General features: G+C 36.8%; 1 protein-coding gene across 1 annotated transcript in view; it reads left to right on the forward strand.

Annotated features, from left to right (window-relative positions):
* Positions 1-23492, forward strand: part of LOC111157950 (cysteine and serine rich nuclear protein 3) — a 150915-nt gene that overhangs the window by 72375 nt on the left and 55048 nt on the right. The window contains exon 3 of the mRNA XM_022520105.1: positions 6595-6765. Coding sequence (XP_022375813.1) covers positions 6595-6765 — 171 coding nt within the window. The remainder of the gene's footprint in view (positions 1-6594; positions 6766-23492) is intronic.

Genomic DNA, 23492 nt, shown 5'->3' on the forward strand with positions numbered 1-23492 from the left:
ATACAACAGTGTCAGGGCTGTAGTGTGGAACATCACAGATTACAGATTACTCAAAGTCATGGTTTAAAAAAAAAAAAATGGGGGATGAAAAGGATTTGATGCAAACTAACTTGATTAAAACTGTGTCCCAATAGTTAGGGACACATCTAGATAACTAAAGATAGTCCACCGAAGAATTCAAAATAACACAATATGATTTTTCTTAGCTAAGCTCTGCTTTCCTAAATACTGGAATAAAACCTCTTCACCATTAATTGAGCAACTGTCCTCTTCATCTTCTATCTGGCCCAGTAACAATCTGGCTGATGAAGTGTGACATTGTGAATAATCTTGCTTTTGCCAGCTAGACTTTTCCCACCTGCTCTCCCAGATGAGCCACACACCAGCATTTTTGTCAACCTGTTTGCAGTGCTGCTCAGCTCATCATTAATTTGGTGAAGCAACCAGAAGAAACATCAAAACTGCTTTCCATTCTGAGAGAAAGTAAAGGAAGCTTCTTTTTCTATGCAACTTAATCCTCACACTGGTGTTTCCTGGGCCCCAGGCCTATCGCTGATTGAAGTCAACAGCCTCCCCTTATCGAAGTCACTGGAGTAGAATTTTGTCGTAGTTTCATAGCTTCTTAAGCTTGTTGGAAGAATTCAATGAGATCATAAAATAAATGATTTTGTTCTTCGATAAATCACAAAGAGATGTCCTCCCTGTCGTGTCGTAATGCAAGGTAACATGCCCCTTGATGTATGCCAAGACACCAAGTGTCCTTGTGAATGACACTCGCAGTTAAAAAAGAGCCGCACTTGGGCTAACTACAAAATTAGCAAGGAAGCAATGTGAAGGATAAGCCCAGACCCCCAGGAAGAACTGAACAGAGGGGTTCCATGTGTATCCCTTTTCTCCTAGGAGTGCCATGTGAGGCTTCTGGTCTCAGCAGCCTCCACAGAATAAGGACCTATTGGGTTGGATGAACTGGGAGCTCACAGCTTACCACTCTTTTTTTTTTTTATCCCCACCAGGCGAGAGAAGAGACAGCATCTCACTAAAATAAACCTCCTCATTCTTGTAGAAGGAAATTCTTGTCTTGCCAGAATTACTTCCTTTTAAATTCATTTCTTCCTGTGCCAGTGATAGGCCAGGCCTGCCCTTAACCTGCTCACCACTACCAACCTCCTCACCTTTTTTTAGTTGTTTGATAAACTCATGATTCACCGTAATGACCTCTCAAGTCTTACTGAGTTTCATCTGATGGGTAAAAGGCAGAAATACTCATGTATGACCACTCCAGGTAGTGGTGGTGAGGGGAGCATTTATTTAGATGTTTTTTTGTTCACTTCATAGTCATTCGTCTTTCTCCTCAAGAGCTAAGAGCACAAATAAACACAGATAAACAACATAATTAGTATAAATAGATCTTGAAGGTGATTTTTTTTTTTAATCTAAAAGTCAAATGTAACTGGGTGTCCTATATTTTTATTTGCTAACCTTGGCAAGCCTGAAGTGTTTCTGCAAATCAGATCACCCACTCCTCAGAATTTGGTTACCAATGATATTCTTGAGGCATATTGTCTGTGGTCATTTCCTTACAATACATAGCAAAGTATTATGAAATCAGGACAGAATGAAAGGAGAAAACAGGATTAAACAATAGATGAGTATAAGTGGGATAGTAAGAACTCAATGAGCTACCTATGAAAGTTATGAAATTTTTACACTGTCAGAAGAGAGTGATATGAACCAGATTCCAACAAATACTCAAAGTTAGTTTCAGTCATTTTTTCCAAATGCATTAAAATGTACATTTCTATCCAGCTTCTTGATTTGGCATTCTTAACGAAGCTCTCCCACTTACTTCAGTCTGCATCCTTCTGGCTTCTGATATTTTTTCCAGAAATACATTAAACAAAAGAATTGCACTTATAACCATAGAACATCTAAGTGTAGCTCCTTGGCATTCTTTTTTTTTTTTTTTTTTTTTTTTTTTTTTGGTGGACAAGTTGGAAAACATTTATATTTCTTTACTACTTTTTCATTAAATGTGCTCAGAGGCTTCTGAGCAATGGTTACATCTAATAAAAATTTGAGAGCAGTGGTATATGTTAGTCAAGAATAGTGGATATCCCAAGACCACAAGATGCTTATTAGAGTTTTATAACAAAGTGGTTATTAATTAAACTTGGCAATAGAAAGGACATGAAGGGGCAGGGAGAGGGGAAGTTGTCCAAGTGGTGAATTCACAGACTATATTAATAAATGAAAAAAATAAGATAAATCAGTGTTAGACAAGGAGAAAACATTGGCTTTGAAATGAAGTTTAACTTATTGAGGTCTCTGAGTGAGATTCTCTGGAGTAGTACCTAGTTGAGTGGCTGTTTGCTTTCTGGCTGTGCAATTGAGTGATCAAAGGGCTGACTTCTGACCCAAGATGGGCTAAAATGTTACTTACTCCTTAGAACATTAAACTTGAACTGCAAGAAAGAGAGAAGTTGCTGGGCTTAAACCTGGTAACTGTGGTATTCTAGAGGGAAGATCAAGGAATTTCTACAGTCATAATCCTGGAAGATATCCTTATTCCTGCCTTCCTTTGATTTTGGATTTCAGCTCGATCTTAGATTGCATGAACTAGTTCAGTATTTTTCCAACAGATGTCTCTGTGCTTAAGTTAGCTAGAATTTGCTTTTGGGTTGCTTGCAAGCAAAAAAGAAAAAAAAAATTGTATGACGTTTTGAGGTCAATTTCGTCTTCATTTTGATTCTCATTCAATCAAAAATGCCAGATATTTTGTTAGTAAGAGGCAGAGTGGTGAATAAGATGAACATGAGTTTTATTTCATGAAGCTTTCAGTCTAGCAGAGAAAACAGACACTGATAAAGTAGTTAAAGTATAGAAATGGAAGGTTTTTATTTATCCATCAACAGCCGTTTGTTAAGCACCTATTTACTAAGCACCTATAATATTTAAGGCACTGTTCTAGACTGTTGGTACATTGGTAAAGAAGACAAAGACCCTTCCGTTGCATCTCTTAGCAGGGGATGAACTCGATAAGCAGTAAACATCGAAATATATAAATAAATAACATGGATTTCAAAGATGGTTAAGTGCTATGGGAAAAGACATTAGAAAGGAAATTGGAAAGAATGGTATATCAAAAGGCCGGGAGGCCAGAGACAAATGGCAGGTTGGAGAAACGGAGATTATTAGAGCTAAAATAGTGACAACAAGGCAGTGGCTCAAAATGATGATGAAGAGGTTAGCCAAAGTCAATTGTTAAGGACATTATAAGCTATTTTGAGGATTTTGGACTCATCCTAAGACAATCCAAAGCCACTTAAGAGTTTTAAGCTATTGACATGATCACATTTGCATTTTAGATTTATCATTCTGCCTGCAACCTGGAAAACACATCGAAAGCAAACAGTAGTGGATGGGAGAGAATATTTAGGAAGCTCTTGTCCTAGTCCAAATGAGAAATGGTGATGTTTTTGACTAGCATATGTTTCATGAATTGGAAAACAGTGCCGTGTTAAAATGGCTGTTATGGAGGCTTAGACTTTCTGCTTCGCATATTTAGAACAAATTAATGCCTGTCCAGATTTATCTTCTGTTTGCTGGGCTTTGATGCTATATAAAGCCAATCTGAAATGTTGACCACTTTTTCTTTGGCTTCATATCCATGAAGTTTAATTATGCCTCATCTTTAGGAACAAAAATATGATAAGTGGATATTTAAGGAGCCATGGCAGCCATAAGACAGGTGTTCATTCTACTCCCTTGTATCTGCACCTAACTAGCCACGTATCGTCATTCTCGAATTCTGAGAGAACCAGTACAGGATAGAAGCAAACCAGGTCTATGCATCTCCTTTATTAAAAGGGCCTTCCCCCTAAATTCTCGTGTTCTTTTCCACCCCAGTGAGATAGTGTAGATGATGTAGGAGAAAACCACTTGTTCTATTTACCACCCCACCTTTGGGTTTAGATGGGGTTTACCTTCCTATAAACAATGGGTCATTTGACCCTCATAATTTGTTGTGACATCTTGTTACACTCACGCAGTATTTTTTAAAGACAATGAAACTAAGTAACCACTATGCTTGCTTGTTGCACTTAACAAGACTGGTTCAGCACTGAACCAGCATCATGGGTGTATGTGAAAGTTATGCCCCTTTGTAATTGTTTCAGTTTTTAATTTCCAGCTCATATACTAATCCCAGACTAAATTTTGGTCAGACATTTCTTCGTTCCTTTGCTCTGTGTCTAGCTCAGGCTCTTTCAGTCTCAAATATGTAGACAGAAATTGTATCCAGCCTTCAACTCCCTTGCTTACCAGTCCCAAATATAAGAGCAAAAAGAAAGAGAGACTTCTCAGTTTCCTTATCATCCCTCCAAAAATTTCCCCTCTCATTCCTGAGAAGAGTACCAAGTCCCACTTTTTATCATACTGGAACATGGTTCCCTGTGGTCCAATTGAATGACCTTGGTTCTTAAGAAATCTGCCTTTCCTAAGGAAGCTGGGAGAGATGGGATGGAGAAATGCAGCTAAAGGATATTGTTTTTAACTGTTCCCACTGCAGTACCTTATTATAAAAATGTACTTTTTAAACATGGGTTTCCATCTTGTATTACTTTGTGTCTTGGAGTCTCTCCCTCATAAATTACTTTGCATCTTGTTTGAAGTGAACCATTTTAAAATTTATATCCTGTCCTACTTTTATTTCAAGAACTTTATTTAAAATATCTTTTTTTCTCTTGCCCTGCTCAGATATGCATGAACATTTTATGCATTTCACACTCTTTAAGATAGAGAAAATAATATGCTAATTTGAATAGTGGTAAAATCAGAGTCAGAATAGAGATTTTATTCTCAGGGAGTGGACAGTGCAATACCTTCTTATGACTATCAGTTATCTCCATCGTTAATATAAGTCATGTAAAAGACATGGATTAGTCAAACAAGACCGTAGAAGACGAATGTGGGAGTCCTCTCAGTTGGATGGAGGCAGCATGGTGAATGTTTGCTCCTCGAGGGCACGTAACATGTCCTACTCCCTTTCACCTATTCCACTGAAGGAGTCAAGCATATACATACCAGTTACTCACCATGAAGTTAGATGTGCAAATGGAAATAAATGATAAATACTTATGAGACATCTAGTACTGTACTTAATTTTACTAGAAATCATACAAGGGATGGTGAAAGAAGAGGTTTTGACTAGGTTTTGAGTACTGGGTTATGTCCCTCTAGGGTGGGTATGCCGACACCCCCAATGAAGGAAAAACCCAGGAAGGGAGCTGCTGGAGAGCGGACTAGAAATCAGACAAATGGTCCTCCGATTTGAGTGCATAGGCACCGAGGCATGGCCTCCTGGGAGTTTCTGATCCAACAGATCTGAAGTGGGGCCCAAGAATTTGCCTTTCTCACAGTTTCCCTCCCAGGTGATGCTGATGCTGCTAACCCAAGTAGCCCACTTAAGAAACCACAGAATGAGATCTTGGAGAGCTGGCTCAGCTGAAGGGACCTGGACAGGCTGTTGCTGTGTGATCTGCACGGGGTGGGGGGGGGGGGGGGGGGATTTCAGACGTGTCTCAGGGCGGTATCTAGAATAGTTTTAAGTCTTGCTTCCTCTCAGTCAATAGGACTGGTGGCTACACTCTGGCAGGAAAAGGAGAGGTTTCACGAACTCAAATGAGAGTTAAAATCAGCAAACGTAAATAAGATGGAAGAAGGGATATGTGGAATCAACTTAGTAATACTTTCAGGGAAGTTAACCTAATTTGGCAATGTAAGACCATGTACATGTATATCTAAGCTAATTTTTATATAGGTTTTTCCCTGAAATATCCTTACACTGCAAGGAAAGTTTATGCTCTTTAGCTGACTGTGCATACATCAAGGTAAATGGGGAAGGTGGAAAAAGGGCAGCCCAAGGAGAGAGGAAAGCCCATTCATCCTAGGAAAGCATTTAGGAGAAACCACTCCCATCCCCCCCCTCCTTCCCACTCAGCAGGGTCTCTCAGGTCATTAGCCTTAGGAAGTTCCTGCAACAGTGGCAAGGGCTTCAGTGTCCAGGCATCGTCCTGGGAACACATCTCATCTTATTGCAATATTGAAATGGAAACTACCTAAAATTTAGAACCGATTTCATAGGCTTTGTTGTATTCAGCTAATTGGGTTCTTGCATTTTAAAACTCGACTCTGAAGTTTTTGCGTACTTATCTGTGTTTCTTCCAGATGAATTTTGTATAAGGCAGGAATCATTTAGGACTCTGGGGGACGTTGGCATTTTTTCATTACACAACTTCATGGACTCAGGTGGATATTCTCAATTTGCCAACAAAAAGAATAGAGATAGTACATTAAAATGAACTGTGTGTTTAACAAAATGATAGAATTTGGTAACCAAATGGGCAGTTGCTCATATTTAATTTAATTCTTGTTAATTTGAAAATATTAAAAAAAAATAAAACTGCTTACTGAGCCTTTCAAAGAAAGGCTCAGTTCATGTTTTCAAAAAACCACAGAAAAATGACTCTGGAGACCTTGGCTACACATCTCGCGGTCAAATATTTCAATGCTTTGTTGCTCTCATTCCTGTTACAGATACATGTGACAGTGTTGCAGCTATGAGTGGAATTTTAAAGAGGAAGTTTGAAGAAGTTGACGGCTCATCACCCTGCTCCTCTGTGCGGGAATCAGACGATGACGTTTCCAGCAGTGAAAGTGCTGACAGTGGGGACAGTGTCAATCCGTCCACTTCTAATCATTTTCCCCGTGAGTACAGAAACCATACCTGAAGCTGCTTGTCTGATTCTGCAGTGAAAATAATTGTATCATCTTGGGCCCTTTTTTTAAACCCTTATTATTAGTTTTGTTTTGTTTTTGTAATTGATCTGAAAACAAAACACGGTTAATTAAAATTAAGTCTCTTTGAGGTAGCGGTAGAGTTTTGTATTTGGATTCTTTCGGCAGTGGATTATTTGGTAGTGTTAATCAACTGACTCAGTGAAAACAAGAGTATTTTATTGTTATTAATTTTAATAAGCACCCTCCTGAGAGTAGATGGGGAAAGACAAGTCCAGGCACAAAAATGCATCCTCCCATAGCTGAAATGGTATTCTGGGTTGGTAGGGGAAAAAATGGATGTATTTGGGAGTGGAAGGTCTAGGATATGATGAGAAAGAGCTCACCAGCCATGTGTGAAGAGATGAGAAGCCTGCAAAACTCTCCCAGATGTGCAAGTGCATTGCAGTTTATACTTCTTTCCACTCATTCTTTTATCCCATCCCTAAGGAAAATATGTAAAGCCCACAAGGAAAAAATAAAGAGATGTATGCCTTTTCCTGGATTCCTTTTTCTGCCGCACTGTAGCATTAGTGCTCCCTGTCATGAAAGGTATTGTGAAGATTGCAGGACTGATGAGAAAGAATTCTTAAAGTGATACAATCTATAAGCTAAAAGAAACTGACTAGTAATAGCTAAAAAATCTTCTTAAGTTTATGTTTCCAACAGGAAGATTTTACTATATCATGATACCATGGTAGAAAACTAGTCTTAGTTTTTCCATTTTTCAATTCAGTGGCTGGTTTTATTAATATATGATTCTAGAACATAGAATTTATTTCAGAAATGTGACAACTCAGAAAACCGAAAGAATTAATAATAGTTTTAAGAGGGTATTAAGGAGCTCAATAAAACAGTTGAGTATGAACCAAACACTAAAATCAAAAGCATTGCTTAAAACAGGCAAAACTAGGGGCACCTGGGTGGCTCAGTTGTTAAGCATCTGCCTTCGGCTCAGGTCATGATCCCAGGGTTCTGGGATTGAGCCCCACATCGGGCTCCCTATTCAGCAGGAAGCCTGCTTCTCCCTCTCCCACTCTCCTTACTTGTATTCCCTCTCTTGCTGTCTCTCTCTCTCTGTCAAATAAATAAATAAAATATTAAAAAAAAATAACAAACAGGCAAAACTAATATAAAATATAATGAAGGGGCAATTAAATGATCATAACAGATTAAAAAACCATAAAATATTCAGGGACAAGGTTATTGTGTAATGTTGGAGATCTACAAATACATTTACCTATGTCATGATGATATGAGATGAGCTTGTGTTTTTTATTTAAAAGGAGATACATGTATACCTATTTGGTCTTAGTATTAATAGTGATCATAGCAACAACATGATCATCTGGTGGAGTTTTGTGACGATCAACAGCACAAGTGAGATAATATACATGAAAGAACTTGGTAAAATATTAAGTACTAAGCACATGTTATATTGGAAATTATGATCATAGCTAACATTTCTTGGATACATAAATGCGCCAATAGCTTTGTATGCATTTTCCCTACTCTGTGTCAATTCTGAAAATACTACTACCTTCAGTTTAAGAGGAAATATCTGAGGCTCAGAGACCAAGCATCTTGCCCAAGATCACACATGATTGGAGCCTGGTACATGTGTGTATGTGCATATCTCGCCCCATAGTCTTTGTTTTTTCCATTACCTCATGCTGCCTCTTAATTGTATAATATTGGACATATCTTTAAAATGTTGTTCATTGAGAATTACAAAAGAATTAGGTGAATTAGTAAAGAGATAAGTTATGTTTCTGGATTTAAAGATAAATAAAGTTATCAAAGCCTTCCACACTAATTTATATATATGAGTATAATATTAATAAAATCCTCAAATGCATTTTCTTAAAAGGAGATAGAATGATAAAAATCTGTTTGGGAAAATAATGAGAATAAAGGTATATTTTTAAAAAGAAACTCTAAATGTTGAAAAGCCATTACAGATCTCAAGTCATAATATAAAATTATATAATTTCTTTTTTGATACTCTGCTAGATCTAGGAAAGTATAGAAAAATCTCAACATGTTATATATAAGGTTTAATGTATAAGAATAGAGCATTATGGAGCAATGGCAAAGGGAAGAAGTATTTAATAAATTGTTGGGGTATTAGAGTTTGAAAAAAAAGTAATTTAGATACTCATCCACAATACATTCCAGATGGATTAAATAGATAATTTTTTAAAAATCCAATTATGGGGATATTGTTTATTTATCAGACATTGGTAGGATCATTACCTGAGCTTGGCAGTAAAAAAAAAAAAAAAAAGTCACATTGCAAAATACTTACAATAAATATATTATTTATTATATTTAATTTAATAAAAAATACATGTAAATTTTTTTGAAACCCCCAAAAACCCCCAAAGACAAACACTATAGGAAATATGATTAGCAAACATTGGAAAGCATTTAACAATAGTAATAACAATGCAGATTAAAATAATACTAATGAGATTCCATTAGTATGAAATTACAGAAATTTCATCTCTGTGAAATTAGTACCCCTCTCTCCAGTAGAAACTACTGATACCTAAGTGCTGGTGAAAGTCACAGTATCAATTGTAGGTACATACATTGTGACTGATGGCAGTGAAATTTAGAAAGCCCTGAGTTAATACAAGAGCCATAATAATATTCATATCTATTTGTCTGTACTTCAGATAATTTACCTGAAGGAGGAAACATCAAAAACAAGGGGAAAACTGCGTAAGTGAAAATGGTGGTGGTTAACGGTAGTACCAAAGAATGGGGGTTTAAAAAAAATGGGGGTTAGAGGTAGAGAAGAGAAAGATAACATGGCTCAGAGCAGGAAAATGCTCCATTAAGTTATGGTGACTTGTACAATTTACTTTTATGATAATTATGAGGACCTTACGACAATTATGTAAAATGCTCATGAGATAATGTTAAGAAAAATCAAACACCAAATCTTACTTACATTGCCAGGGAAAATCTAGTATTCATAAAGGCAAGGAATGGTATGGCACCCTGAGCACTGAAAATGATTTGATTTTTTGAGGTTTTAAAAAGATGGGTGAATTTTCATATTTATTAATTTAAAACAAACAAGTTTTAAATTTAAACTAAAATGATGACTATAGTTCAAATTGTGTTTATGTATGTGGACAGCAGATTGAAATGGCGTGATCAGCAAAATCATGCAATACTGTAGCTAACTAGGAAAAGCTTTTATAAGTTAGAGAAATGATTTTTCCCATTAAAGAAAATAGACCTATTTTATGATGTCCAACAAGTCATCAAAATGGGAGTGCCTTGCTGGCTCACTCAGTAGAGCATGCAATGTTTGATCTCGGGGTTGTGAGTTTGAGCTCCACATTGGGTGTAGAAATTACTTAAAAATAAAATCTTAAAAAAATTAAAATACATAATATAAAAAAGAAGTTAGCAGAATGTTTCAACTCATTGTTTATTATCTATGGTAGTTGGCAATATGTTAATTTACTAAATTGCTGATTTAACTATATGAAGTGAAATCTGACAGATTTTTCATAATTTTTAAAGGTAGTTAGATTATTAATTTAATTAAAAAGTGCCCTTTACATTGAATAATAGTCTGCATAGTTCACCATATTTACATTATGGAGAGAAAAAGTGGGAGGAAACAGCACAGAATCAAGAGATAAAAATTCTACCTAGAATATTTATTGTATGAAAGGCCTGAGCATGTTGATTAATGTGAGAGGGGTAGTTGAAAGGCTTTCTTGTTTCTAGAAATATATTTCAGATTTTTCACCTGTCCAAAAATTTACTATGTACACGTTTTTAGAAAATGTTTTTTCAAATTTTTTATTTTTTTATAAACGTATAATGTATTATTAGCCCCAGAGGTAGAGGTCTGTGAATCGCCAGGTTTACACACTTCACAGCACTCACCATAGCACATACCAATGTCCATAACCCCACCACCCTCTCCCTACCACCCCCCCCGGGCCCCCTTCAGTTTGTTTTGTGACATTAAGAGTCTCTTATGGTTTGTCTCCCTCCCTATCCCACCTTGTTTCAAGAAAACGGTTTTTTAAAAAAATACCCATTAAAGTATGTACTTAGCGGCAGTGGTCTTATCTACATGTGAATCTACGGATATAAACTTTTAGGAATGTTATCATTGATGAATCCTGTTTCTTTAATATGTATCTCTCCTTTCCAAAAAAACCTGTCTTAGAGTAAAGAAGGACTTTTGATGACTATCAAATTTGTGTAGCATTAGGAAACCAAATTTAGTTTCACATTGAGAGTTTTTAAAATGCGGTTATTTAAATCTCACCCATCATGAGCTCATCTTTCAAATTAAAAATATCCCATGTACTCAGTGCTTTATAGGCATTACCATATTGTGTAACATAACATTTTGTTGTCATTACAGATAGAGACATTGATAAGATTGTTTGGTACTTGTCAGCAGCTATGGTAGTAAAAAATTCCATGCTATTCTAAGCTTTCTCTAAAGATATTCAATTTGCCACATATCACATTATGATAACAAAAGCTTCAAAATATAAATCAATAAGGAAATTATGCCTTTTTCTTGGACTTTTGAGCTTTGCTAGGCAATTCGCATGCTTACCAGTGATCAACCAAGGTCATGTCTTATACTTCCCTTGAGAGAGAAGCATCTGGATTCTGTACTGCTGTGGAACTCTTTGTTTCATCACATCCCTGTGGTTCCACAGCCAATCAGCCTGTACTGGAGTGCTGTTGAAAGGAAAGCTGCAAGAACCTAGAGAGGAAGGATTTTTTTTCCTGCCCTCTCCAAGGTTCTTGGTACTTCATACCGGTAATGAGAAGCTGTGTGATGAAACATCCTCCCCAAAGGAACACATTATTTTTCCTGAAACAGAGCGTTTCTACAAATAAATGTACAGTATTTAGGAAGTGGAAATATCAAGAGGTAGGGTTTTAGATCTAAACTGTGAGTGAGAGCAGGTAGTCAATGTCTCACATAGAGATACTGTTTTCTAATTGATAGAACACTTCCACCTTCTTGAGTTCATTTGATATCCCAGAATTGTTGTGTGATTAGAAGCTATTATTTTAACCATTATATAAAAGAAATTACCATTCATTATATAAAAGAAATTACCAGAGATGTATTCCTAATTTACCCAAGGGCTAAGATTATAATGTTTCCCTCTCTCCCTCTTTCTTTTCTTTCTCATGTCCCTCCCTTTTCTCTCTGAACCCACACAGGGCAAAAGTATGCTACCATACACACCCAAATAGACTGTTTCTCCAATGTCATTTCCCTCCCACAGACTGCACATTTCTTAATGGGATTAGAGATAAAGAATTCACAGAAAACAGATTTTGCCATGAAACTTTGTACTGGAAGTCCAAAACATACCTATTCTCTTACCCAAGCAGTTAAAATGCACTGAAGATTTAGATTCAGTTCCAACAAATAGAGTGTATCTTATGTTCCAGGCTCTGGGTAGGTGCTTTCAGACATGACAAAATGATAGATTACAAGTAGTAAATACAACTTAAATATACAGAAGCAGATCATGTCTACCCAGCACTGTGGTTTACTTTGAGAATTTACTATGCCAAAGATAAATGTAGCAAGCTACCTCTGAGTCTTTGATGTTTCAAACAATGGAGGAGTGTTCGGGCAGAAACCTAACAGAAGAGTTTTAAAGGAAGTCTTTGATTAAGCAGGAGGTGGGATCACATGACCCTCAAAATCTCCTTTCTTTGTGATAATATGATTCTAAGAACAGGGATCAAAATAACATCTTAGGTTAGAGCTGAGACCAAGTAAGAAAAGGTAAGCAGCGTAAGTCAAGAAAAGTTACTATTAAAATTAAAAGATCTCCAGACCTTCTGCATTCCCTTATATTGAAGAAGGACAGTTAGCATGCCCCTTGTCAGGTCAGGCCCGGAACCAGCTGCAGATGTACTCACACTAGGCCAGTGTCCCTATCTGAACACAAGATAAGGACCAGGTGAATCATCAGGTATTTAGTTGGTTGAGGATAGGGGATATAATTTAGAGTGGAGGAAGATATGAGTTAGTGGTCCATTTAGAAAATACTCATTTGAACCCACTGTAAAGTCCAATTCCAATGCAATGGAATTGTTTTCAGATCGTCTCATCTGAGAGAGGTGAGAGATCTAGTGTGATGAGCAGGAGATGATGCCTCTATTACTGCCTCTTCTGACCTTACTCAGACCATCCTTCAGGCTGAAATGTCTTCTCTGCCCCCGGTCTCTAGGAAGTTCATTACCTGCTTTAAGGTTCACATCAAATATTTCTTTCTCCATGAAAACTTTACCAAGTCTCTCATTTTACTCTGCTCTTTACCTGAATCTTGTGGTATTTTGCCAACATTCAAAAACTTTGACAGTGGTTTTGTGTTTTCTTTCTATCCCAGTATGTCCCCTCCGAAACCATGATGTCAGTAGCCATGTGAGGGCTCATTGAATACTTGGCCTTCTATTTCCTTGACCACCTGTATTCTGAAGTCTTTATTTCTATCCCATTTCTGTCCTTTACCTCCAATCCATTCAGCTACTTATGTCCACAGCCTCACCTAGAATATTGTTACAAACTAGAACAGCCCTACGCCCCAAAAATTAAATTTCAGTGTTCCAAACTCAGACCACAACCACTTATCTTTCCATGGCCTTCCTCCCCAACCACTTTTTTACCTCATCCTCTTGTTCTCCCCAATATAGCACCCATCTCTTGTTTTTACATATCTTTCTACTTGTTACCATTTGCCCCATTATTTCTGGGATTTTTTTTTTTTTTTTTGAAACCAGGACTCTTCACTGTTTTCCTCTTGTATTCTCCACTCCAAATTCCCCTTTTTTCTCAAATATCTGAAAACTTGAAAGAAGATTAAAGAAAACAGCAAAAACTGTGTTTTAAGACTCAGCATTCATGGCTGCCACGCTGCCATCCTGCTAGGTGCCCAGGGCCAGCTTTGTCTCCCATCTCACAGCACAGAGCATGTCAGACTCCTGTCACTCCACCTCCGACCTCGTATGCAGCAGACCTTTCCTTCTCAGGTGGATATTGCCTTCAATATTTGTCCTTCTCCCTTTAGGTAGGGCACTCAAAATGAGTTTTGAAGGAATGAGTGTAAGCTGATCAAAGGCAGGAACTAAGTCTTTGTATGCCCAGCTTTTTAGAAAGCCCTTAAAGAATATTTGCATAAATGGATGAAGGAATGGATGCTCATTAAGCACGTGCTGTTTGCCATTCACTGCACAAGTAGGAGGAGCTAGAACTATAAAAGTACCTGAGACATGATTCAGCTTCTGTAGAACCTCACAGTCTAAAAGCACTGAAGCCCGTCTCCAGCACTGCCAAATTCTGTTTTCCATTATGGTTACTGGTGCACCCATCTTATCTTTTCTGGAGATTTACAGAGCTCAGACTTGTGTTCTTCTCAGTGCTTAGACTGGTGCAAGTTCAATTACTGTTAAGTACTTGATAAATAACGGTTAGCTTTGTAGAGAGTGGTCTTTTTTTAGTACAACTAAACCATACAAAGAAAAAAAAAGAATGCTTTTATTGTAGGACTTTATAAGGGCATGGACATCAGTGGGAATAAATACCAATTTACAAGCTAACTCTGTAATTTATGATTTTGATGGGTGTCATTGTGATAGACCAGGATCCTGATTTAACAGTTATTATATCCAAATGCATGTAATGGTGAACCATGTTTTAAATAGGGCCCTGCTGTAATTACGTATTCCTAACATGTACCTTGCTGGCTCCATTTGCTTATATATAGATTTTCCAGGCAGAAACATCACTGTTTAATTGGATGCTGTGCAGCTCTTTATGCAGTCGCTGTATAACACACTTGAGGGAATCCAAGTTGCTTTCCCCTTCACCATGCTTTGAATCAGCTCGGGGGGAAAAAAAAAAGGCATTACCAAGTCAGATCACTAACACATTATATAAATATAGTTCGTTTAGTTGTTGTTTGATTTGGTTTAAATTCGTCAGCAGGACTTCAGATCTAGCCTTAATAAATGGTAACATTAGATTTACCTCTTCATTCTAGTTGATCAGAAACTCTGTTATTGTTTCCTTATTTGCTCTTCCTCCCCCAGTCATATGTTATATAAATATGTCTCAAATCTGTCCACGTCCCTTCGTTCGCATTGCCACCCAAGCACGTCTGACTTTCTCTCCCCTGGACTCCTGCAGGAGCCTTCCAGCTGTTTTCTGCTTCCTCTCATGCCAGAGCCTCAGTCTTATCTCTATGTAGGAGTCCATTGGCTGTCACCACTTTCCTACTTAAATCCTGGAGTTGTTCATTACTGTGGCCTCCGAAACGCTGTGCAGCCCCATGACTGAGCCTTTGCTCTCCTCTCCAGCCTCCCACCTCCCTCCATATCCAAAATATGGTCACACTGATCTTGACTCAGTTTTTTTTTTTTTATGTTTTTATTTAAATTCCAGTTAGCAAACATACCATGTAATATTCATCTCAGGTATAACATAACAAACCTTTCTTGCTCTAAGATCCTCCCTGGAACATTCTTCGCATGACTGAGATCCTTTATATTTTAGGTTCAGCTTAGATATCAGTTCTCTCCTGGAAGCTGTCCCTGATCACCCATCCAAAGTAGGCAGGTCCCAAGTCCTCATCTCTTAGAGATGTATGTGGAAGTTTTACAGGAAACATGACAGATATCTTGGAGTTACTTCCAAATAACCTGTGGGAAAAGAGAAAGAGAGAGAGAGAATATGAGATGAAAAAATATCTATATTACTCTATATTTTTATATAATTAACACTTTACATAATTTATTTTAAAAATATGTAGATCCAACTTAACCTAAAATTACTGTGAAAGGGCCAATGACTAAAAAATGACCAAGTAAAGTTTTGAAAAAGAATAAGGAAAAGGGAAAGCATACTGACCCTTACAGATTTTAATTCTTCAAATGCTAAAATAGTTAAAACACATAAAATTAGCTCAGACAGACTGCACATGGAAGAAATAGAGAGCTTAGAAACAGACCCACATTTAAATGGCAACTTGGTATGTGACAGAGGATACTGCAGATGAGTTGGGAAAGGAGAGACTACTCTGATAAATGACCTTTTAACAACTGGTCAGTCACATTAAAAAAAGATAAAATTAGTGGGGTGCCTGGGTGGCTCAGTGGGTTGAGCATCAATTCTTGATTTTGACCTAGGTCGTGATCTCAGAAGCCTCTTCAGGCTCCATGCTCAGCTTGTTTAAAGATTTTCTCTCTGACTCTCCCTCTGTCCCTTCCCCCCAGCTCATGTGCACATGCATTCTCTCTCTGTAAAAAAAACAAAAACAAAACCAAAAAAACAAAATAAAATTAGATCCCTACCTCATACCATATGTGAAAATTAATTCCCAGTGGACTAAATGCCTCGATGTAAAAAACAAATGAAAACTATAAAACTTGTAGAAAAAAATAGGAAAATATCTTTATGTTGCATATGAGGCAAAGAAGACAAAGTGTAAGAAAACATACTTGAATATATTAAACTTGTTTATATCATCAGTTATGCCATCAAGAAAGTGAAAAAGTGAGCTACAGACCGGAAAAAAAATATTTGCAATTCATTAACTGACAAGGAATTAGTATTTGAATCCAAAAGGAACTCTTACAAAAACAAAGAAGAGCCAATGCAATAAAAAATAGTTATAGAATATGAACAGATAATACACAGAAAAAAAGGTTAATACAATCATGAACAGAAGTTCAATTCTGTTAATAATTAGGGAAATTAAAATTGAAAGAAGATACCATATCACATGTATTATATCTCAGATGGGCAAAATTTTAAAATTTGACAATATCATGTATTGACAAGTGTGTGCTGAAGCAGGATCTCTCATAATACCAGTGTGAGCATCAGATGGTTCAATCACCTAGAAAATCCCGTAGTGAAAGGTAAAAGAAACATTAACTGTGCATCAGCATCGGATTGGACAATTGTAGTTTGCTCATATAATGATAAATTTTGCTCATATAACGATAACTCTGAACCAGATAGTCAAGTTTACATGTATGTATTGTTGAGTGACATCGGCAAACCGCAAAACTCTGTATGATACACTTACATAATGAAAATGAGAAGAGCAACACTATTATTTTATTTTATTTTATTTTTTTTTAATTTATTTATTTGACAGACAGAGATCACAAGCAGGCAGACAGGCAGGCAGAGAGAGAGGAGGAAGCAGGCTCCCCGCTGAGCAGAGAGCCCGATGTGGGGCTCAATCCCAGGACCCTGGGATCACGACCTGAGCCAAAAGCAGAGGCCTTAACCCACTGAGCCACCCAGGTGCCCCAACACTATATTTTATAGAAGTAAAGATATGCATAGGAAGGAACAATAAACAGCAATGTGGGGATTGGTTCTCATAGAGATGAAGAGTATAAAAATAGGGGATAGGTGCTTACCTGTACTTTCACACTTTTGTTTATATTTTAAAAGTAGTAATCTTAAGTAAAAATAGTAAAATATTAACATCCATTAAATATGGATAGTAAGTTCCTATTATTTCTGGAAGTTTGGAATATTTTATAACTTTTGATAAGTTCTATATACCTTTCACTAGAGATTAAAGTCTGTGGATTATCCCATCATTTTCTTTCCCATCATTTTCTTTCTCAGCACCCTTTTTTCCCCCTTCACAGACAATTTGCAACTATTTTGTAGTATATTTGTTTTGGTTTGTTTTTTTGAGAGAGGTGTGGAGAGAGAGAGGGAGAGAGAGAGAGAGCATGTGCGCACAAGCGTAAGTAGGGGGAAGGGGAGAGGAAGAGAAAGAATCCCAAGCAGCTCCATGCCCAGCATGAGCCTCAATCTTGCCACCCTGAGATCATGACCAGAGCCAAAATCAAGGGTCAGATGCTTAACCAACTGAAGCAATCCAGGTGTCCCATCATATTTGTTTATACTTGTGTATTTTTATATTTGTTTACATTTGCGCAGCTGTTTTGTTTGGCATTGTATTCCTATTAGGAAAAGGCAGAAGAGCCCTGTAGCACAGTAGAAACTTCCAGGCCAAATTAGGTCATTAAGTAGAACTAAATTTAATATATTCATTGAGAGTCTTCATCTTGCCACAGTGATAGCCAAGTGATATTGCCAAATGTTTCCCCGAAATCCCTTCATACAATTCATTGCCTAAGTCCTAAAATGTAGGGAGCCATATCTTCCCCAGGTGTTGGGCTCTAGGATGCACAGTGACATTTAGAAAAATTTCCATTGGAAATTGCTTTTTGTGCTTATAAAATACACTATCCACTGTTGCACTATATATACAGTAAGTCCCACATGACATTTTACCCCCTGTGGTGTTAAGGTAGAATATTGTTTCTTTAGTTGATCATCAGTGAGTATTTGCTGTGTTTGGGAGCCATTGAGAGAGAAAAATATTTAGGTTTGCTGTGATTTTTCTTTCCCTAGTGCATCAGTTAAATTTGTGAAAATGGGACTCTTAGAAATTCCTTCAGTTTGTTAAAATTGGAAAATCCACAATCAAGGAGCCATGAGATCCTCAATCTAGTTTCAGTTCTGTTACAAGTAGCTCTGACTGTAGTTAAATCATTTAACCTGTTTCTTCATTTGGAAAATGTGAGAATAGATTGATTTCCAAAGTATGGAAATTTGCATAAGTTTCAGGTAATCCTCTTTCCCTCTGAATATAATATGCTACTGATAATCCCTTACGCTTGGGTTAGTTATATCGTATTTGAGGTTATCCTTGTGTTTTCAAAGTTTATGCTGTGTACCATTGCAATACTTATATACAAGCCCAATAGAATATTCCAGTTGGTGATTTTAGCTTGTAATTTCCATATAAAGAAGTGAAAATCATGTGAATTATTTTAATTGATTTGTTTTGGGATGTCTTGATTAAGTACATAATTACTCAAAGCAGAGTGTATTAGAACCATTAAAAAAAAAGAACAGTTTAGTAATATAGGATTGAGTAAAAATAAATGATGATATTTAGAGTAAGGGGTTTTACATGTTGGTCTGTTGGCAGAGAGATATTGGAGAAATAAATAGAATATTCATGTGGCTAATGATTTTTAAAAATTATTTTCAAAGCTGTCCTTAGCTGAAATGTGTAAGTGAACACTCTGCACTATCTCATTACCACAAAGGAATATTCTAACTGAAAATTTCTAAAGAAAGTCACAAAAGGATGAAGGATTATCAGAAATGATTTATCTGGAATATTTTTAAAATGCATAGTCATTTGATATCATGAAACTATTTATAACTGCATATCCACATTTGTCTCATTTATGTGCTAATTGTGTTTTAATATTGGGGAGGTCAACCCTGCTTGTGAACAGACTGAGTGGGCGTTTAGGCAGTATATTTTAAGAGGCATTTCTGTCCTAAAATATCTTCTACCATGTGACTGAAAATTTCATCATGAATGTAATCTCTTTGGGATGACTATATTAAAATCTACATATACACGGCCTATCTAGTAGTTTAAAATGTGGTGTCTAGACTGAAATTTCCTAGATTCTCACTCAAGATTCTCTACTCAGAGGCAGGTAATGTAATATCTCTGATACTTAGTTCCCTCATCTATAATACCAAGAGAAAACAATACTAGTTACATTGTAAGTTTGATGGTAGCTTAAATGAGTGAATATTGCTTTATACTACAACTTGATATTTACTGAATGCCCAAACGGTATTAGCTATGCTAATGATGATTCCAATGATGGACAACACGAATTTATTTTTTTTTTAATTTTTAAATATTTTATTTATTTATTTGAGAGAGAGCATAAGCAGGCAGAGCAGCAGGCAGAGGGAGAGGGAGAAGCAGACTCCCCACAGAGCAGAGAGCCAGGTGTGGGACTCAATCCCAGGACCCTGGGATCTTGACTTCTGAACCAAGGCAGATGCTTAACCGACTGAGCCACCCAGGTGCCCCAACACAAATTTTATTAATAGTTATTCGGGAACACTACCTATATAGACATTAGGTCTCCAGAGATAAGAGAAATTCTTTGGTTATGTTTTTGGTAGAGTGGGAGAAATGCCTGGAAATCTCTAGATTACAGATGTAAATCCTGGATCTTCAGATCTAGGCAAGTCATGTAACTGTGAGAAGGAAACCAGGTGTATGACAAGAGGGAATGGTGGACCTAGAATGTAGCTTCCTAAAAGGCTTTATATTTAATAATAATAATAATAAGAAGAAGAAGAAACCTATCTAATCCAGTGAAATTCTTGTTCAAGCTATTATCAGTTTACCATCTACCTGTTTGCTAATCCTGGTTTAGGCAGTGGAACATTATTCAGAGGACATCATGAGATTCAATCACTAGCTGCTGCAGAAGGAATAATTTCCAGTGTACTCTCACCATTCTTGCCTGCATAGTCCTAAAACATTGTAAGGGTTCAGAATAATAATCCTAGCAATAATAACTGACATTTATTAAACTTTCATTAAACGTTTGACGCTAAGAACTGCACTCACATTTTATGTGCGTTCTCTTATTTAATTAGCACAACCTATGAAGCGTCTGATGCTGATTTTTAGTAGGCGCCTAGAATTACAAAGCTAATAAGCTTGTGATCTTTGCATCATTCCGACTCTCAATCCCATGCTTTATACACTGTTTCCTGTAATTAATGTTGAAGCCAGCATCACCGATCTTTCTCTTGCTAGCATCACTTTTCAGACTTCCGAAAACATCTCCTGACAGTTGGCATCCAATTCTGAAAATATAGTAAAGTCTACTGATTACTTGAGTAGCCTGTAGATTCCATTTTAAATGAGAGAAGCTCAATATAGTGTACGGGTTGAGTTCAAGGACGATAAACACGATTTGCTTCCTAAGTCTTGCATGCATCCAGCTTTTTGCGCTGGTATCATACACCTTTGTATTCAAATGCCATGATCCGTAGGACTTCACCCACTTAGATTTTTCTGAAGCTGAATCACTTAGTCTCTTTTGAGTGGTGTTTTCTTTTCCAAGTAAAAGGAGTGGGGAAGAAGAGGTGCTGACATTGTTATGACTGGGGAGGTAAGACTGGGCATTGGGGCACCTCCCAGCCAGGCCCACTTCCCTGCAGGGAGTGCTTCAGAGCTGCAGGGAAAGGGGTGGGGGCATCCTGGCAGCTGCCTCCCCTTTGATTGACCACATCAGGCTTTAAAAACATCTATGGGTTCATTAGCATCAGCCATTTGCGGAGCTCTTCTCTTGACCATCTTAATGGAAACATGGGAGAGCTTTTATGAGTGTACTCCAAGATAGGATTTATGGGAAATAGTCACAGCAATGTTCGATGTCTTTTGGACTTAATCTCCTAAACTCTAGGCACCATCAGTACATCAATAAAGCACGACTTTTGTGTAAATATCAGGACAGAGAAGTAAGTGTTGGCACAAGTATTTCTGGAAATTTTTCTATAACAGTTATCAAGGACAATTTACTAGAAGAAATGGATAGTAACTTGAGACTCTAAAGTCAAGCAGAGGGAAGAAAAGGAGGGAGGGAGGAGGGAGAGAAGATAATGCAGCGGGTTAGACTGAAGATTTATACATATATGCTCAGAATATGGAATTAGGAAAGGCAAGGGGTAGTGAGCAGGAAATCCATTGCAGAACGGAGGGCTGTGTGCTTGCTTAAGCACACAGCACAGATAGCAAGCTCATGGGTGTAAATAAACATATGCATTATAACCCTCGTCATTACTCTTCCAGTTAGCGTCTCTCCAAGTTTTCAGGTAAGAGACAGAAATCTGCTGCTACCTCCTAAAAAGGGTGGGCTTCTTCTGAAATGGTAAAAGAAATGTGAGGTTTTAATAAAATATTTACTACTACACTTTACATGCATTAATGCATGTAAGCGTTACAGCAATCCTAGGCAATGCATATTATTTTTAATCCTAGTTATACAGATAATAAAATGGGAGTCCAGAGGTTAGTGACTTTTCCAGAGTCCTCCTGTTCATAAGGGGTAGAACAGGATTCCAACCTTGGCCAGCCTCACTCTGGTGTTTGACCCTTTAAACATACAGCTTCTTATGGAAACCTCAAAGGACCTGCTCAGTGAAAACTTCAGTTCTAATCCAGGCTTAATCTAGGCTTTGTAGAAATCTATGGGAGTGTGATTTAATTTTCTAAGCAGAAAATAAAATCATTGTCAAATGATCTCATTTTAAAAGTCTTCATTGTACAGCTTTGATTTGTATTGCCTACAAAGTAAAAACATCTATAATTTAACGTATTTGCTCTTGCCATTAACTCTTTTTTGTAACAATCATGTTCATACTGTCTAGGAAATATTTATAAAACAACAAGATGCTTACCAAAGTGTTAAATGCTATTTGCATTCCTTAAAAACATTGTTTTTATTGTTTTTCTTGGTAATCAATTTGTTCTCCAATCTTTAAAGTTGTATTTTGTATAGAGTAGCAAAATTAATTACTTTAGAATTGCTGAACAATAAAACTATGCATATGCGAAAGAGAGTGAGAGTACTATATGACTTCCATTTATTTTTTCACAGTATTATTAAGGATATATGGGTGGAAGTATTAGTTGTAACCATCAAAACAGTGAAATTCCAAAAAGGTTGTTTCACATATATCAAACAGCTCTGTTTTGTTTTGTTTTGTTTTCATGCTTATTTTGTACTTTGAATCACTCCCATAAAATTATAATATAAAATTATATTAACTTAATTTTTCAGCCATGGTGTGGATATTTGTACCAGGGAAATTGGCAAACTACGCATCAGAATGGTCAATTTATTGTTTTGTAGATTGTGTAGACTTAAGAAAGCGATGAGATAAAATGTGAACACATATGCATGGTACATAGCATAAAAAGATAAAAAAAATACTCTTCTAGTAGTCTAAAGTTATCCTACCTACCAAGGAAGTCATTATGTCATGGGTGAACGAGCTGTCTCAATATGCCTTCAATGCTTCATTTTTCTTTTACTCACTTACTTAAATGAAAATGTCAACCAATATTTATATCTAAACCACACTTTTCTGTCAGTTGCAACCAGAGTTTGATGATAGATACATAAGTTAAGAAAAATCAATTGACAGTTGATTCTATGAGAACCAGTTGACTAAATGGAATTACAATAGAGTATTTATATTTTATTATTATTTTTAAATCTCGGGCTGTGCATTCTTTATATAAGTAAAATTTATAATAAATGTATGTATTTTTGTGGAGAACCAATTTTTAATCATATTCCAGAGCACCACTGGGTTCACTCTATGATTATATTTAAACTCACTAGTTTTTTGTGTTTTTAAATTTTTCTGTACTTTTGTTCCTTTGAATGCTCTGGGTATAAAATTTTAGTGTTTTTTAACCAACAAAATATCAACTCTCATAAATATTAACTCATTACAAATTCTTTTTTTTTTTTTAAGATTTTATTTTTTATTTATTTGACAGACAAGAGATCACAAGTAGGCAGAGAGGTAAGCGGAGAGAGAGGAAGGGAAGCAAGCTCCCCACTGAGCAGAGAGCCCAGTGCGGGGCTCGATCGCAGGACCCTGGGACCACGACCCGAGCCTAAGGCAGAGGCTTTAACCCACTGAGCCACCCAGGCGCCCCTCATTACAAATTCTTAAAACTATAGAAATTTGG

This window comes from Enhydra lutris, unplaced genomic scaffold, assembly GCF_002288905.1.
Source record: "Enhydra lutris kenyoni isolate GAN:26980312 unplaced genomic scaffold, ASM228890v2 scaffoldscaffold1, whole genome shotgun sequence".
NCBI classification, from domain to species: domain Eukaryota; kingdom Metazoa; phylum Chordata; class Mammalia; order Carnivora; family Mustelidae; genus Enhydra; species Enhydra lutris.